The 18,347-nt window shown below is 37.4% G+C and overlaps 1 protein-coding gene across 6 annotated transcripts in view; it reads right to left on the minus strand.

The window, feature by feature from the left end:
• ETV1 (ETS variant 1) overlaps positions 1 to 18,347 on the minus strand; it is a 65,587-nt gene that overhangs the window by 22,267 nt on the left and 24,973 nt on the right. For 5 of the 6 annotated variants that reach the window (XM_017830354.1, XM_017830352.1, XM_017830355.1 and 2 more), the window contains 3 exons: positions 9,728 to 9,857; positions 8,023 to 8,211; positions 4,714 to 4,961 (listed from right to left, as the gene is read on the minus strand). In XM_017830354.1, the coding sequence (XP_017685843.1) occupies positions 4,714 to 4,961; positions 8,023 to 8,211; positions 9,728 to 9,857 (567 nt within the window). Of the gene's footprint in view, positions 1 to 4,713; positions 4,962 to 8,022; positions 8,212 to 9,727; positions 9,858 to 11,486; positions 11,876 to 18,347 lie in introns of those variants that run through there. The other variant, XM_017830358.1, reaches the window with a different exon arrangement.

Genomic DNA, 18,347 nt, shown 5'->3' on the forward strand with positions numbered 1-18,347 from the left:
TGTGTCACTTTAAATGCTGCATTGGTCAAAGCACTAGACAATATCCTGGAAAAAGCAAACCTGTACTGACTCTGACTGACGGTTAAGATTTCCTTTTTCTCTTCATATTAACATCTCCAAATGTCTAAACTTTGCCTTCAAAAGTACAATAGAATATCCAATTGTTGTTTAAAAAAGAAATGGAAAAAAGAAAGGCAATCTGCAAAAATATATACTCTAAAGAAATAATTCTTTTTTCCCCTTGAAATTTCAATTCAACGCTTTCCCTTATGCTATTTTGAAAACTTCCAAATTTAAGAATATTTCAGCTGATGCCTAGAAAAGAATGTGCTATAGGGACCTTTTCCAACATAAAATATGCATTGATTTGCTTTCAAGAAACACCACATCATGTATTTGAAAGGACTTGTGCATTTTATTCTGTTCCCGATCATTAGAATGCTAACAACATTCCATATAAGAGCAAACTTAGGAAGTTAATGTGTCACAATTAAAAACTTCCTGCACAAACCTGATACAACTCCTTTGCTGCAAATGAATTATGATACAGCCTTTTGCTTTGGCACTGTTGCCTTGAGTGCACAGGTCAAAACTGTATGGGGAAGGGAGAGCCATGCTGTAAACAGCTTTGCAGGTGGAGGCCCTGCTTAATTTGTTACAGGGGCTGGAAGTTGTGTACTTAATGAAGCAGAAGTTCTCAAGAAAGGAAAAGATAATACAGCTCAATGGTCAATTTTAGGCCCCAACAAAGCCCATTCAACCCCCAACGAGGTTTTCCAAAGTAGCCACATTATTTCTGCCAGATTTTTGGTATTATGCACTTCTTATTTTTATTGTGCCTACACTGAGATCCTAATCTGATGTTCCCATACTTCTTCACCTAGAAATACAAAGAAAGTCCCTAGCAGCTATGCTTTGAACACATGTAGTACATAATGTTCTTTAAAAATTATCCAGGTCTAACTGGGTACCCAAAATAAACAGGTATATATATCTGATGTGTCTCTCTGCCTACGCTTGTCTCTCAACAGAGGGGCAGTTTCCCATCCATTCTCACATGCCAACACAAGGTATTTATTGCTTGTGAGGCTTAAAGAATACAGGGATGAGCTTTTCAGAAAGCTAGACATGGAGGCTAATAATTTTGTCTGTAGAGTTTGTTCTTTAAGTGATGTGACTAGTACCTTGGATGAAAATTTTGTGACAGGGAGAGAATCCAAATTTTCTAAGGTCCATTCAAGCTTATTAATCATGAGGCTACTGTGAAATGAAACTGTGAGAACAGATCTGCTAATGCTTCTAACCTGCTTGGGAAATACTGAATCTATCTAGATTTCAACACAGAAATTCCTGGCTATCAGTAAGAAGCATATGCAAGCCATAATTCCTCCTCTACTTATCTCTAGCACCACTGTATGACAAATTTCAGTTTCCAAAGACACGCTCACAAAAATTTCCCAACCAAAATAACTATTTTAAGTTGGCAAAACAAAATATGAGACGTAAATTTAATAATTTTTCATTTTAAAACTTTAGTATTAATTCATACACACAGCTAAAGTCATATCTTAGTATATTTGCACACACTACATTATGTAGGACGGATCAAGCCTGTGAAGATCCTGCTTAAAAATAAAGCCCAGAATAGACAAGTATATCAAATTTGGCCTTTTTATTTAAGTACCTGAATACATTACCGAATTCTAGAAGTGCTAGCTGTACAGGAATGCCCACTATTAGGCCTTGTAAACAAAGATTTTGGGAAGCTTTTTGGAGTATATTCATTAATGATGCAAAATCTCAAATACGTCCTTGGCTGCATCTTTGTGCATAAAGTTGCTAGATATACTACCAAGTACTAAATATATCCAATTGTCAGCCATGAAAAAAAAACACCAACTGTGGCAGAAAATGTCTGATTGAACATACATGATGCACTGTGACTTCTAGAAGTGTGGATAGATAAGGAAGAGACTCGACTCTGTTGACATTTTTCTTTATCCATTATCTCAAACATTCTGCAGTAGAAATTACATACCTGCAATTACAATTACAACTAATTGATCTGCCATTTCCCATGTCATAATTAATGTCATGTTTTAATAGAGTTTTCATTCACCAGCTTCCCTCAAAGTATAAAAGAATAGTGCACAAAAACAACAAACTTTTATGAGGCTGTTTCAAAAACATCCCAAATGGAACATCTTGGTGCATTACAATGAACTTTTTAAATACGTTTCTATATTTTTATCTGAGCTGCAATAAAATATCATGCAAAAAAAGACTTTTCACCAAGGCATTCCTCCTTCTCTGAACATCCATAGGTGAAAAATGAAATCAATGATTCAGTGTCAAATACATTATGTTTCCTAAGGGGTTATTTAATGTACTCTTAGCAAGGATGGAAAATGATGGTTCCTAGAGAACAGATGGTAACAAGACAAAATATCAACAGACCACAGTTGTTGACTGCAATTTATGGAGTGTACAGATGTGTCAACTTAAATGCAGTGATTCTGAGGCCAATAAAAGTACTTCCTGATACCAACAGATTAATTTTTCATGACCACTTGTTACACAGCTATTACATTTTTAAAAACTAATCATTCATCTACAGAAGAAACAACAATTTTGCTTGAACATCATTACTATAAAGTGGAATTGTTGTTCTTGATGGCACAAAAAAAACAGGCATGACAGGAGTGGATAAAAGTTTGTACATCTTCCTTTCAGAATTAAATTTACTGTTTTTTTTCCATAAAGAATATTCCAAAGAAAGATGAATGCTAGCAGCCAACCCAGATTTAAAGTAATAGTATGCAATAAGAAGATCCTACTTCAAGCCAAATATGAAGCATGTTTAAAGGGTCTTTTTTTTGCCTTTAATTTAGCAGAACGAGTAACAATGCTCGTGAAGGTTGGAAGGGACTGGCTGTGCCTGAAACTCCAATCCCCGGTTATTATCCACTGCCACATTAACTAGGCAGTCTCTCCCATGCTGCTTTGTAAGATCAGAGATACACAACTGTCAAAGCCACATATCTCAGATCCTTCATCAATGAATAGGTTGAGTTCTAGATCTGATCCTTGTAATGTGAACTCCTTTTCGTCCTGTCTTACATTTAAACTTGGAGAAGTATTTTAGCGCTGGTCCCTTTCCTGCATAAGCCAAACTCAAATTTACCTAAGGACTGGTTCTTTGCTTGTCAAGATTAAGAAAGCAAAAAGCATCTCTACTTTCCAAATTCCCCTGTTCTAAAATCAAGATCCACTCTATAACAAGCACTTTACATTAATGCTAATACAAAATACCCCACTAAATAATGTTAAATTAGCTACAGAAAAGACAATAAAAAACCATTCTACACTGTATCAAATTGCAAGATAGTTTGTCAGGAGCTAAAATTTCAAAGGAGACTTCAACTCAGCTGCCATGTAGCCTTTGGGAAATAAACTGCAAAAGCATCTTGCCAGAGGCTGAACCAGCAGGAGAGCCCTGGGTGTACAGCAGCACCCAAAACAAGAGGGAGTCAGACAAAGGGCAGACAGGGGCACCCATTCCCACTGCACAACTCAGCATGCATGTGTATGAAAGCAATCTATCCTCCTCCAGAAACATGGCTGAGACATGCTGAAATCCCTCCATTTAAACAGTGTGGCATACATGAAGCAGGACAGAGACAGAAACTGAAGAGGAGCTGCAGAAATCACAATAAAACTGAAAAACATGTTTTGATTGCATTGTCTTGGCTCCATACCAATCAGCTATTTACCTCACCTAGCCCACTTCTATGTGTTTTAATTTCTCCATACTAGTTTTGTAGCTTCCTTCTTTCCAGCTTTCTTCTCCTTGTTACTTGGTACTCATTACTAAACTCATTTTTTGCATCCCTAATTCTCTCTCTTTTCCCAAGCATAATATAAATATTATGTTTAAATCGTGTCAAACATTTACAATGTTATTCCCTTGATTTATTTTTCTATCCTTTCTATTGCTTATCTTTTCTATTTTGATCAGAAGTTATTGAAAGCAGGCTCTGCCACTACCTTCCTCTGTTTTGTACTGTCTGTAGAGCAATAAGGCTCCATTCCAGTTGCCTTATAAGCGCAATCATAATAAACATTATTAATAGCAACAGTGTATTCTCTACATCAGCAACCTGGCATCACAGATTATGTACCTCCACAAAACACAGCAGTATGCACAAACTGAGAAGCTGACACCAATTTGGCCGATTCTTCTCCCTCATTGGTTTTATAGCTGTATAAACCCCACTTCAGTGGAGTTCCTCCTGATTTAAAGTAAAGCAAGCAAGAGGAGAAAGAGTCCTCTCTTTCTGGCAGACAAATGAAAGAGCTTGTAAAATGAAGCACACAAATTCAGAGGTCAGAGACAAGATAGTACAGAACAAGTTCCCTCTTAACAAAGCTCATTTTTGTACCCTTGACTTTCTTCTCCAGCTTCTTTAACCTGTGCACTTTCTGGACATAAGAGTTCTAGAAAATGAAATCCTTTAAAGAGCAAGCAATGGTGGCACAAGTCACATGGTACTACGTAGCAATCTTACTACTTTTTAAGCTAGCTCAGACAAAATTTGTGAGACTTAAGCATCAAAAGAGCAAGTTTCAAGTCATACAACCAAAATATCAATAGCACTGGCTTGGACTCATTTATTCCTTTACTATGCAGAACTAAAGAAGAGTCTCACCTACCTGAATCATATGCAAAATCCCTAGGTTCCTGTTTAATCATCAGAGGAGGGGGGAAATTTTGACTGGCTGCACTGCCAACCATAGCGTTGTGTTCATAAACTGGATCGTGGTACTCCTGCTTAAAACCTTGAGGCGGGAAAGGGATGTTTGGTTCAGACATCTGGCGCTGATATATTGGACGTCCTTCCCTTGGCATTGGAGGCAAAGGTGGGAAAGAATTGCAAGGTTCAGAGAGCTGGCGGCGAAATCTAGGACACAAGTTAGAGAGGTCATGTAAAGGACTTGAGCTACATTTCATTTCCCAAATGGTCATTATTAGTGGCTGCAACACTTTCTCAGTAACGAACATTTTGCTTACAATCATGCCAAGTGCTCCCATCAGGATCACTTGCATGGCAGAACACGAACAAGCAAAGAAACAAGAATCCCACCTATTAATACCAGCTCTAAGACCTGTTCCCACCACATCCTCTTTGCTTTCATTATCTTCTCTCAACAGAAGAGACAAACAGGAAATGCATCAGCTGCAAAACAGTAGAAAGACTGACATTCTACCACAATAACACGAAGGAGGCGTAGGTAGAGTTTTCTGCTCTTTCACAAGTGTTACCAACATATTGCTGGTACTCTAATTTATTCTTACCCATTTTACTGTTATACGAAAACCATTCCTGACCACAATAAACACATTTTGAATAGAGTATTGTCTGCTCTAACATTTGGAAACATTCCAGGGTAAAAGTCCACTGTTTTGTCCTCTCAGGGATAGTGCCACGAGAGATCTACCTAGCAAGGTTGGCACTGCACTTCAGCTGTAATGGGAAGGGAACGTCAGCATCCCAGGAAGAGGAAAGGGTACAAATTTCTGCCAAGAGAAAGAATTACCCTCCTGCCTTAACTTTTTCCGTTAGTCATTTCTACATGAAAGTAGTAATCCATACAAGCCACACTGCCATTCACTACTCCCAAATGCTCTTCAGTAGGCATAAACTCAGATAATTCAGTTTTAAATTAACTTCATTTACATGCAATGAAATGAAGAACCTGTGCTTGTTGTTTCTTCCCTAAATCCCATCTACCCTACCAAAAAGGCCTGAAATGTAATCACTTGGATGTCTGCAGGTTCAGAAGCATACAGAAGAATACAAGGATGCTATTCTCCCACCATGCCCTGATGAACCACATGAAGTCTTCTTGCAGATTACCACAGTAGTAACCACCACTGTAGTAATACTGTGTCTGCACTAACCAACAGCAGAGCAACATTCTTGCAAGAAACTGCTTACTACTCCTGTTATAGCATATTGTAAACAAAATACACTTAAAATAAAAAAAAAGTAACCTGTGCCTTTCTCTGGAAGCTTCTCACTGTCACACTGAAAAAAATGAAGACCTTTTCGTTCCTGAGTTTTCTGGACTTTGAATTTGAACCAACTTCGGTTCATGCAAGTGAAACCAGACTTTTAGAGAAAACTCTGTGAGTGAGGAACAATGAAGGGGTTTGATTGCATAAGCAATACAACCCTTGGCTATCAACTCATAGGTAGTATATGTTTCTGAAACAATTTAAGCTCTACTACCATCTGTCATAATACTGCTGTAACTTGGTCTGACAAATGTTTGCTCTCATAGTTTAATTACAAATACTGTGGAAACTACACAGATAGAAACTATTACAATGTAGTAGTGGAGACAAAATTTATTTTCGAAATGTTGCTGTAAATAATATAATTTTTGCAGCAGAAGGAGTACTGCACTGCTACATTGGGTTTTGCAATTCCACCTACACCTGCAGAAAATAAACTTAGAAACTCAAATGTATTATGAAACAGTTAGGCTGACTGGCACTGCATTCATTTCCCTCTTTTCCTTTTTTCATTAGCCAAAAAAAGAAGCAGAAATTATCATTAAGAACTGTCAAGGAGTGAATCAGAAAATTGCAACTTGAAGATAAAATAAGAAACAGGCTCACTCACAAAGCCTCAAAGGAAGTTAATAATACTTGTTGTACTGGAAGCTTTGTATGGAATCAAGCCATTTGTTTATACAAGTGGATTTGTTTCCTGTTGGTACTTGTTAGGACCACTTATCATTCATACACTCATGCTCTGTATGAAGATGTATGGGCTATATGGACTAGATACTAATGCTATCTTATGCCACCAATACATGTTCCAAAGAAATGTGCCCTGAGTTATAGATTCACATATGAATTCACATAGGTAAGTCATTTGTTTAAATCACATTTTCTAAATACACTCATTGTAGTAGCATATCACCCTGTAAATCAGGAAGATTTGAATTTCATGAAAATATAAAAAGTACATGTTTGCTTCAAACACAAGATTCAAAATAAATACGAAAATGGGGGAAAATACCTTCCACTGCAATTGTACTTTTTTAAAAAAAAGGAGAAAATTTTTTTTTTTTTTTGCTTGAGTCAGCAATTTTGGACTTCACAAGAACACGTGATGTTCTATTACAGAAGGGAAGCATTTGTGCAAAATGCCCTAAAGAACATGAATATCAAAGACAGGGGTGAGGTGGGGTTGAGTAAAGCAGAAATCTTGTAAAGAGCCTACAAAGCTCGTGCAGGGCAAGTGTTATGGGTACAGAAATTACACTAAGATGTCTACAACTATCTACAAATGCTCAAGTTAGGGCTGACATACAGGTTCAGTATTCTCTTTACAAGTTCCTTTAAAAAACAAGATTTTCTGTCATCTGAAAAATCTTACTACTGCTCTCTCCACATAACCTATTTAGCTTCTGGAGATTTCAGTCTCCTGTCAGCTTGACTTTGGTGTATATACAGAACCACATTTATCCATCATCCTGTAATCAAAACTGCTGCCTGGCTTCACTGGGGGCCTGCGTGCTTAGATCACAGTCCACAGCCGAAGAGATGATGGTGACTATGGCAGCTGAAGGGGTCTATTCAGTGTTTCTTCACCTCCAGAAGAGCTTGTAGAGAACCTTGGGTGGTATTTAAAGCTATCTCAGCAGAGCACAAAACAGCAATATTAACCTTAGCAGCCTCCTTCAGATGTGATCTGCACAAATCCCTGGAGGTAACAGCCTTTATTAGAGCAGAAGCATGCAAATCACACTCCCAACAACTGATTTTCTTTTCAAGTCTTTCTTAATTTGATAATGTTTAAAAGGTAAGTTGAGTTTCTCACCATATATGTATATATCTTTACACACCGCTGGAATTTTAAATGTTCAAGAGCAATCACACAACAGAGCAGACAAAAACAGGTTCATGCAATAAACAGCTGCATGGGACCCTCACGTTTCATGTTTTACCTGTGGTCCATAGGGAAGCTGTTGTCTTGAATGGACTGGGATGGAGGGAGATGGGTAGGGAAAACCCGGTCAGGTTTAGGAGTCTGAGCTGAGTTTGGGGAGGCATGGTGCAGCGGTGACACAGGAGTGCTGGATGGCGTCGGTGGGTTGGAGGGCCTCATTCCCACTTGTGGTTTCTGATCATAGGCACTATTAGTAAGGCAAGGGAAAAGTAAGTCAGGTTATTGCTTCAGAATAAAAACAACCAAAAAACAACATAGCATCTACATCCAGAAAAAATCCCCCCAAGTGTAACATTTATAAGCTTTTCATTACAATTAACTTATTAACTAGTATGGAGCAGAGGAATTCTCTACTTTACACTGAGAAGAGCACACAAAAAATCATGCTAGAGACAAGTGTTTCAGCACAGCATTTTCTTCTCTGGGGCAAAGAAATGTATTTTTAAAAGATTCAGTCTTACAGTGACATTCTAACAGGAAGTATACAAAAAGTAGAAGCACCTGGACCAGAGCACAAAGAGCTGTCACCGCCTGCCAAGACTTTTTTTTTTAAAGCTTGCACAAAACACAAAGTGAGACAGTAAAACAATACAGCTAGAGGGAAGGGATCTGACCTAGAAAAACAATGGTATGCTGGCTTAGCTACCCACACTAGGATGTCAGCAGCCTCTACCGACAGGGTTTTTTTACTCCTCTCTATCAAAAATAAACTGCTGGTCCCACAAATACACAGATGTTATTTTTAAAGGTGTCTCAAACCAGTAATGGACTTGAGAACACTTCGATCATCCCTCTTTCTAAACAGGAAAAATGCAGACATTAGGCATATAGTAAGCACAAGCTCGCATCATTTCCTATGTCAGGTTCTCTAGCGTCCATCAAATCCATCAGTGGATTAATTTGAGTTTTAAACCAAAATCACTCCTCTATGACTGGCAGAGGTGCCACTCTTTTTCTTTTTTTTTTTTTCCCTCTTCACATCCAGAAAGTTAAATGTAAACGCTTTAAGTGCTAACAGTTTTGGTAGTATGTCAGTAAGAAATCCTTCAGTGCTGACACTAAAGGAAAGAGTGACATGAAAATGCAACCAAAACAAAGTCAATAAAGAATGGAGAGGTAACAAGCCCTCCACCACCTATATATAAAAAAAGCTTTTAATATCTATGCCTATAAAATAAGACAACTTGCTTTTGAATAAATACCAAAGATGCAGAGCCTAATGAAATACTGTTTGGAATTGTAATCACTCATGAATATACACATGCAACATGTGCAAAACTTGTCAAATACCTAATGTGATGCTCAGACCTGCCAGTCTCTCGCCTGTTACACAGATCTCTCTATCCTAATATGCCTAATGCATTTTGAAAGTACTTTCACTACAACTTGCAGAAAACAAGACACTCCTTCCTTCTATTTCACGCTTGCACCCTGGGTTTTTAAACTCTGGCTATGTCCCACGGAGGAGGAATGGAGAATATGCATTTTGATGAAAAACACTCCTTTAAAATGATTATGTAAGTGTTTGATACAACTGTAAACAAATCCATCAGTGTTCATCAGCTAAATGCATTATCTCATCAGTCTGTTATCTGCTGAAGAGGTAAGTTTTATAAGATCTCTATTATGGTTTTATTACTCTTTAGTCATTCCTCATTCAAATCAGCAGTTCTCACTGCAAACATGCTCTTGGATTGCTTTACCTGACATTGTACAGGCACTTTTCCCCATAACTGAACTTGAATGGCTGCTCTTGACTGCAAGTGGAGCCAAGTTCCGAACATGGGCTATGGGGTTCCTTCTTGATTTTCACAGGGAGACCATGAAAAGCCACTGGAAAGAGAAAGAAAATGTAATTAAAACCCAAGTACAATATTAACAATTAGCTCTCTCAAATAAGCTAGACACTTCTAATTAAACACATAAGTAATTAAACCATTGTAATACTAAAAACAATATAGGAAATAAACATTTCAAATCTTTCTTTGGGTGTCAACTGAAAAACAGACATCAGAGATCCTATGCATTGGCTATTTTCACTTTTACTGTTTAATAGAATGATGGCCAGCATCCCATCTCATTAGCAGGAAAATAACAGCCCACTTATATTTGGCTTAACTACTGTAAATGTTGTCAGAGGCAAAATACTTCCCAGGCACCAAATGTTTCTAAGTAATATCAGTGAGGTAGCTTTTAGCTATAAATGCAATCATAGTTCACTTTAAAAAATGCCACACAAGTGACTACAAAATAAATTTCTCATATATCAGCCTCAAGTATAAGATCAGGAATCTTTTTTGTCTCACAAAATGCCTGAAAATTTGCAGTGGAACTCTTGAAAGTGGATGATTACATGTGCCTTTAATTATAAGTAACATCTGAAAAAATTTTCAGAAGAAATGGCTTCAGTAATTTTTCTTAGAAATACACAAGACAAAATCCTAGCTTCATCAAAGTCAGTAGTAGGTGTGATAGAGACACAAATTGAAAAAAAATTAATCATATTTTTTAAAAGCTAAAAAAAAATCCAGAGGGGATGTGACAGAAATTCAGCATTAATTAGAAGCACAAGTTGGTCTGTATTAATAAAAAGGCCAAAGGTAAAGACAAGGTTAACCAGCAAATTAGTTTTAGCCAGACAACTTTCCTTCTCTCATATCCAACCTTAACCAAAATTAAAGCAGAAGAAAATTCAAAGTTCACCTGACATGGACAAACCTAAGTGGCTAGGAGGACAAAGGACTAAAAGACAGATATGTAAGAGCCTGAAAACACACGTATTAAGTTTTAAATAAAATGAGGTTGAAAATAAATTTTTGAACTCTGAGATGCCTAGAATTTAGAGATCAATTTTATCACTGATTTTTGATGTTGTCACCAAACCACCATAGTTTGAACATCACATTCTAGACTGACACAGACACTTGCATCTCCATGAAAACTCAGTTCCTGACAGAGAATCTCAGCACAAAATCAGGCCATTATTATATACTGTCAAGTAGCATCTTGCCCTTTTCTCTCGCACCTGAACTTAGGAAGGACAATTTGTTACAGATTGTATATTTTCTGATACTAATGCACCTGCATACACATGCCTGTGTCCGGTGGGGAGATAAATGAAACACTGTGTAAGAAGTGAGTATCAGAATCAATAAATTCTGGCATTGTAAGATCTGGATTCCAGACTCTTGTCATGGGTTTTCTCATGGTTGGGCAATGTTCACAGAACTCATTTCCAAACAGACGCTCTCATATCCTATTATATGACGCTTCTACTACTGCCTTTCAGCTGAGAGATCTGCAACATAACACTGTTATTTTGACACATATTTTCATAAAACTTACAAGAATTCTCTCTAAAACTGCTATTCAGCTATTATATTTGGTGGATAGTAGTGAGTTATGTGGAAAGATTAGAAAGGAGAAGCAGACAGTAAAACAGGTACGCAAATGCATACTCACACCACAGTAACTTAGGAAACAGAGATGAGAAGTGATGAACATCACAAGAAAAGAATTCTTCCTGAATAAAACTGAATTTCCACTAAAAAAGGACCACATGGACTTCTTGAAAAAATATTCTCAAATATGGAAAAATATGGCAAAATACAGCCCAGTCAGCTTTCCACTGTAATCGCAAAGCAGGCTGACATCCAGTAGTTTGTTCCAGGACGTTGCTAGTGAACTTTTACTGCTGACTCTCCTTTGCATGTCTTGGTCAAATAACATACACCACACATTAAATGTGTATGGTGGGCTCCACAACTCTGGGACAGTGGTTCTGATGCAAAGGTAGGCAATCTTTTTGACTTGAATCAGAAAATTAAAACAAAAATGCAAAAAGACTCTTTTTTAAGGCCAGTATCACATATTTGCACAAAGGCCACATGCTGCTCTATTTTTTTAATCTTTTTTTTTTATTTTTACTTTGCTACTTCCTCAGAGTTAATCTGTTATGAAAAATTACTTCCCTTATTTATTTTTAAATAACGGGAGTACAGAGACTCCCACACCACAGCCCTGTGCGGAGAACTGGCTGGGTATTTCATCACAGCGCTGAGAGCCTGAACGTCTGCTAACAGGCAGTTTTCCAGCTCACTGGCACAGGCACAAGTGAAAGCAGCACATTCATTTTGTGCAATTTGCTTTACCTTCCCACATGGAGTTGGTGCATGTAAAAGGCTGTTAAGTACTAAATTATTCCTTATCAAATCACCATCATCTGGAGTCATGATCAACACTAATTAAATTACTTTCACTGAACACGGCTCCAGCCTGCTGACTCTACTGCGAGGTACGTTTTATTTTGCTTACTGTACAGTCCTAGCAAGGTACAGGGCACAGTGCTAGAAGGCATCAGTGCTGTAGTTTTAATTAGAGTTTACCTCACCTTTCTCCCAGCTTTATAAGCGAGGGTAAAGTGTATCAAATCAAGTAGGTTAACACCTTCATTTCATTTAGGGAAAGCATTACAGTCCAAAGTGATTTTATATTAGATCTTTATCTTAACTACGGCCAGAAAGATAATGTAGCTGTAAAATTTAAAGCCTTCCTCGGGCAGTCCCCTGACACAGTCACCAAGCTAAGCTTTATCTGTAACTCCTTAAGTGTACACTTTTAGAGGCAAAAAGGAAAAAAGATAGCCTGATAAAAATACTTTTTGGGGGTCTTTCTTGAAGGCTACTCAACCTTTCAAACAATCTTAAGTGTGGCTGAAGATGACAGACTTATTCCAACAATAAAATTTCAAATATTCAAAGCAATTCTTGTATCATCACTGAAAACCCTCCACCCGTCACTTTTCATTTTAGTGTGACACTCATTCTACAGTGCATCTATTAAAGCAGATTTTAAACATACATTGTTTTGCTAAACTGGATTTTATATTATGTTTTCAATCCACTTTCTTTTAAGGAGAGCAGTGTTGCTTATTTATACAATCTAATCTTAGTGCAGCATACCAAGCTACCAACACATTCAAATTAACAAAATGACATTTTAAACAACCAGCTCCTCACCACTTCTTTCTTCCTGATGGCAAATTCATTTTACTTAACCTCAGAACAGAGTCTCAACCCTATTAAAGTAAGGGCACTCTGCCTTACTAATGATCTTATTAAGAAGTGACCAAAGGCCAAGATTTCATCCCGAGTGATTACTTACAGATAACTACCTCCAAACTTGAAAGGCAAACAATCTTACAACGTGTATTTAGATGAATGGCTTCAACACCTCAGCTACTGGGGAAAGTCAAGCTTATCAGTATCAGAAAGGACTCGACCCACAGACCCTGTCTGGAGTTCCTCTGAAGCCAACACACAGATATAAGGCAAGCAGAAGGACTGCTACCATCTGTAGCAAATTCATGAAGGTATAACACATTACTGCATGCATATTTTCTTTGTATAAATATATCTATATCTGGATAGTAAAAGGGCTTGAATATTACACATAATGTGCTGTTGTACAGACCTATATTTTATACAAAGCAATGATTTCATCACGAAGTAAACTTACATAGAACGTGCAAAAACACAGGGTGAAACTTGCTACCCTTCCTTTAGCAGTTTTGTTCTCCATTGCTATCTGTCAACAGCCTAATCCCAAAACATTTTGTTCATAACAACATCCAGTTTAAGACTTAAATGAAGAATAATTTTTTTAAGAACTCTAAAATTAAAGGAGGAATTGGTTTGTCTCAGAGGAATCTGATATATGTACCTTCTAGCCTGAGAAACAGGAAAGGTACCACTTTTGTACAGACAGAACTGAATACATGAAATTGTAAGTAATTTCTCCTTCCAACAAAAAGTTATTTTATAAATTTCAAACTTCAGACACAGAACACAAAGTAAAATCTGATTTTATTTTCTGAAGAAGAATAGATTTAAACATATTTTTAAAAGCCATGAAATGGTACTGGTAATTCAATGACATTGGCTAATGACAATCTTGATTCCACTGACCAAAGAGACAAAGATGTCTTATTATCAACACTTGTAGATCAAGAGCATTTCCTATATGGCATAAAATCAATTGACAGCAGCTGATTTTATACCACACCTTGCTTGTGCTAGTGAACTCTGATGTATCCTAGGTAATATTAAATTTGTGAATGTAGTAGAATTACCTGCAGTGAAAAGGAACTGGGAAGTCACAAAAAGTCATAGCCTAAACATGCTGTTTCTGAACTGCTTTTCACATTTATGCTCTCAAATCACCCTCTAAACCTAATATTGTAAATAAACTCATTCTTATCATCCATTGGCACATTAATATGCAATGTAAGTTTTGAGAGATTTCTTGAATACATTTGCATATAGGGGATTTGATTTTTTCAACAGCAAGATGAAGAGACAGGAGATGTAAAAATACTTAAGCTAATACCAATACAACTCCAGGTGCTAGACTGACTGAGGTGACCCAAGATAGTACTTGGTAAAATTTCAACAGCAAGAAGAGAAGGCCCCTGTACTGATAAAGCCAACACTGTCACACTTTAAATCTGTCTCTCAATATACACTGAAATACAGCAGGCATTTCAGATACATCAGAGTCTCTCCAAGATTCTTTTCCAGTACATTTACCTCTGGCAAGCCCTCCCCTTCCCCCAACACACAAAAATCCATTACTAAAGGGTCTAATCTCAGCTATCAGCACAGAGTGCCTTTTATGGAGCCATTAAACCATTTCTCTTGTTTACAGTGCCTGAAGAAAGATGTGAATTATGTCTGTGACAAAGCAGGCGATAACATTTCTAAACTGCTATCAAAATGCAAACTGAAATACACTTAAGGACAGGGACCCTAATTCGTGTTTTTGCAATTTTCCTCACTCGCTATAACTTAACAGCACTCACCTGATGATTCAAACAAATTATTTATGCTGTAAGTACAACAGGTAGTCATTAATAAGAAAAAAAATTCTACTTTCAAATGAACAAATTATTGAACGGTTTGTCAAGGAGTGTAAAATGCTAGTTTACCTCTCTGGTGATAGCAATGACCCAGGTGCTCTTATCAGTAGACATTTTTAAAAAATCCAAACACTACATTGTGGGTTCATATGAGGCCTTAAATGCTCTATTTTTGCAAGAGTTACTTAATGTTCGATCCATACGTTCAGCATAGGTATTTGCATATCTGATGCCATGAGCTATAAAACTAAATTTCTAGATAACCTTCTAGTTGGAAATGCCAGGCTTTATATGTATTTTCTGAAGAGGTTTCAAAAATGTGCATTTAATTTATGAAACAACAGCTTCTGCATTTATTGATTATTTATTTCCAGATCATTATGATTTGAGCTTTAGACCTTTGTAGGAAGCTGCACTCTGAATTTCAACAACCATTTAACAGGCATCTGATCAAAGACATCTAGATGCCAAAGTGGTCCTCTTTCCATTTCATTCCACTATATATTACGATGAGAAATTTTACGGGTAACTTTGGGATGCTCAGGAGAAATTAGCAAAAGCAGGTACTCAACACAGCTGACCATTCGTTCATACTCCGGAGGTTATTGCTGCTGCAGCTGAATGTGGCATGCAGCCTAGTTTACTAACAAAAACTGAAATAAAAACATCAAGTTGGAGAAGTAATAGATGAAGAGAGATAGCAGAATGGAAAGACAGTAAAGCTGGTAACCAAGTCTTTTCAGCTAAACTGTTCCCAATGATTTTGAATTACAATCCTACACATACAGATGACTGCAACAGCTGAAGACAGAAGCATGGATGCTGCAGGCATAGACAGGATCTGCAATTGTTTTCACCCTAGTCGATCTCTTGTCTAGATAATAGGAAAAAAACTTTTGTTTCTGAGCACTACAACAGCTGCAAAAATGAGCAACACTTGAAGACTGCGGACTGATTTAAAAGTGGCTGAACAGATTACATCTACACAGACTCCACCAAGTTCTTCAACCATTTGATCTATCAAAGTCAACTCTATCAGATCTTAGCTGAGCTCCAGTCAACTGGATTTCATTTAGGTCCTGCTCTCCACCAGATATCGGAAGAAGCTGGTGACAAACTGGATATCTCACACACAGATATGTATCATCACTGTGGTTTCAGAGACTATCCTGGCAGTTTATATAAAAACTGAACATAGACAAGGGACCTGAGCTTTCACTGTCATTTCTGTCAAGTACCATTCTGAAGAAGTGCATGATCTTGATATTATTCTCCATTTTATGTTTGCATCTAGAAAACTAGAACTCCTTTAAGATGCAGAATTCAGCCCTAAGGAGAACTGGTCTCTATCTAGACTCACCAAGTGGTGACCATCCACCTGAAACAGTCTGTATGTGTGTGTTCGGATATGTGTGTGTGTGCACATTGAGTCAAATGAAAGTAAGTATACTGAATGTCCAAGCATGCCTCTGCAATGACACATTACATTGGTGAAAATATGTGTAATATAGTAGTAAAGGGCAGAGAGCTTTTTCCTCTTCCAGTGAATATGTACAACTGGGGAGGAAATGGGGAAGCATCATGCAGAAGAAAGCATCATGCATAAATGTGTGAAAATGCATGCAATAAAAAGCTAGTTCTTTCTAGCAGACTGACTCTAAGTCCACAGAAGGAAATCTCAGGATAGCTCTGCCACTCCTTGTGTCAGTGCTCTTTCCCAGAAAGCAGAACTTCATGACTGGGCACTACTTGGCAAATCTGCTATATATGATTCCATCAATTCAGTCTTTGCCTTGGCTTCAGATCAGATCCTTCCAGCCCCTACCAGCTCAATAGATAGAAACAGCATGGGACCTCATTTTTTGGAAGCTAGTTCTGAACGATGAGCCCAAGCACCAGCTTTCAAAGCCAACTGGCAAGAATAGAATACGTGGGCACGATGGATCTATTTGAGAACCTTGTTTAACAAAAAGAAAATACCAGCTTTGAAGTAATCTGTCACCTTTACTGGAAAATATGCAACTACAAATGCACTTTAATAACATTTAGAACTCGTGCTGCAAAATAAAGCAAATTGCTTATTTTCTCTTCCAGACTAAAGCATACAATTCTGTGCATGTCAATTAAAGGTCTACTTGAATACTTCATCACACAAATGCTACATAATAGTATAGTCTTTACAATCCTCAGAGGGTGGAGAGGCATAGGAGGCGGGGGGTGAAGAATAAGGCAGCCCAAAATTGTGGGATTTTGTACTCAAAGTCTACATGGACTGTTCTCAGATGACATGTCATGAGAATTAAAAAAATTGATTCTGAATTTGAATTAGGAAAAAGTAGCAAGCAGGTGAAAATGAACTGCAGCAAAAAGCTGGAATTTATTATTGTTTAGTACCACAGACTTTCAAGATGGAAAATAGCAGCACATTTTCCTACAGCTGATATTAGGAAATTCTGGACCTTAAGATCTACAGTAATGCATCCACCTTAACAAGCATTGTTTGTTAAAATAACTGTCTCTTGCTTAGGAGCAAGAGATGTTTTTTTCTTTCCTATTTTTTAAGCATTACAGATTAATGACTAAAAGACAAAAAAAGGATTAATGAAAATCAGTTTTAAATTAATTGAATCACCTGTTCATCTCTATATTATGTTAATTGTGTATGTCCACCATAATTTTTCCCTATCTTTACTATGATCTGGCATTAACATCAAGCCTTTGAGAATAGCAGCTGAGGCCAAAAAAAGGTTGAAGTAGAAAACAGAGAAGGGTTCACATCACTATCTGTAAAGCAGGTTTATATGAGGGCATTTGTACAGGTATATGCCATTTCCCTAAAGGACAGCTTATTTTACTCCTAAACATGATGTTCCTGCTCCTGTTCAGCAAAGAAATTCTTATAAATGCTTCTTTATAAAAGAAAATAAATGCCACTCTTTAAATGAACTGTGTTTTTCTAAAGCTTGCGTGCTAAGACACTAAAAGATTTTGCCAATATAGCTATTTCTGGGCAGCTAACCCAAGACTCCCCTGCCATGACAGATGCAGCCTCCCTGAGAGGTGGAGGGGTTCCCAGTTAGTGTGGGAGAGGAAGCACAATATTAGAGGTTGCACCCATACAGCTTAATAATTGGTTCACTGCTATAAATCCCCTTTTTAGTCAAGATATCCCTCATTTGCTTGTCTGTGCAGTTGCAATTTTTGAAATGCTCATTAAAGTTACTGAGGGTACACCTGCAGCTTTCTAACACTGGGAAGTGCTGAAGGCACCACTGAGATAATTCAGATATTTGTAGCCACTTGGCTTCTCATTTAAAAAGACCATGCCGGTTGAAAATTGAAGTCTACAAGTACATTCAGTAGAGCAAAAATTAAAAAGCCTGCTCAAAAGGGTAAGCCACCTGACT

Source organism: Lepidothrix coronata, unplaced genomic scaffold (genome assembly GCF_001604755.1).
Source record: "Lepidothrix coronata isolate B3197 unplaced genomic scaffold, Lepidothrix_coronata-1.0 Scaffold177, whole genome shotgun sequence".
In the NCBI taxonomy this organism is placed as follows: Eukaryota; Metazoa; Chordata; class Aves; order Passeriformes; family Pipridae; genus Lepidothrix; species Lepidothrix coronata.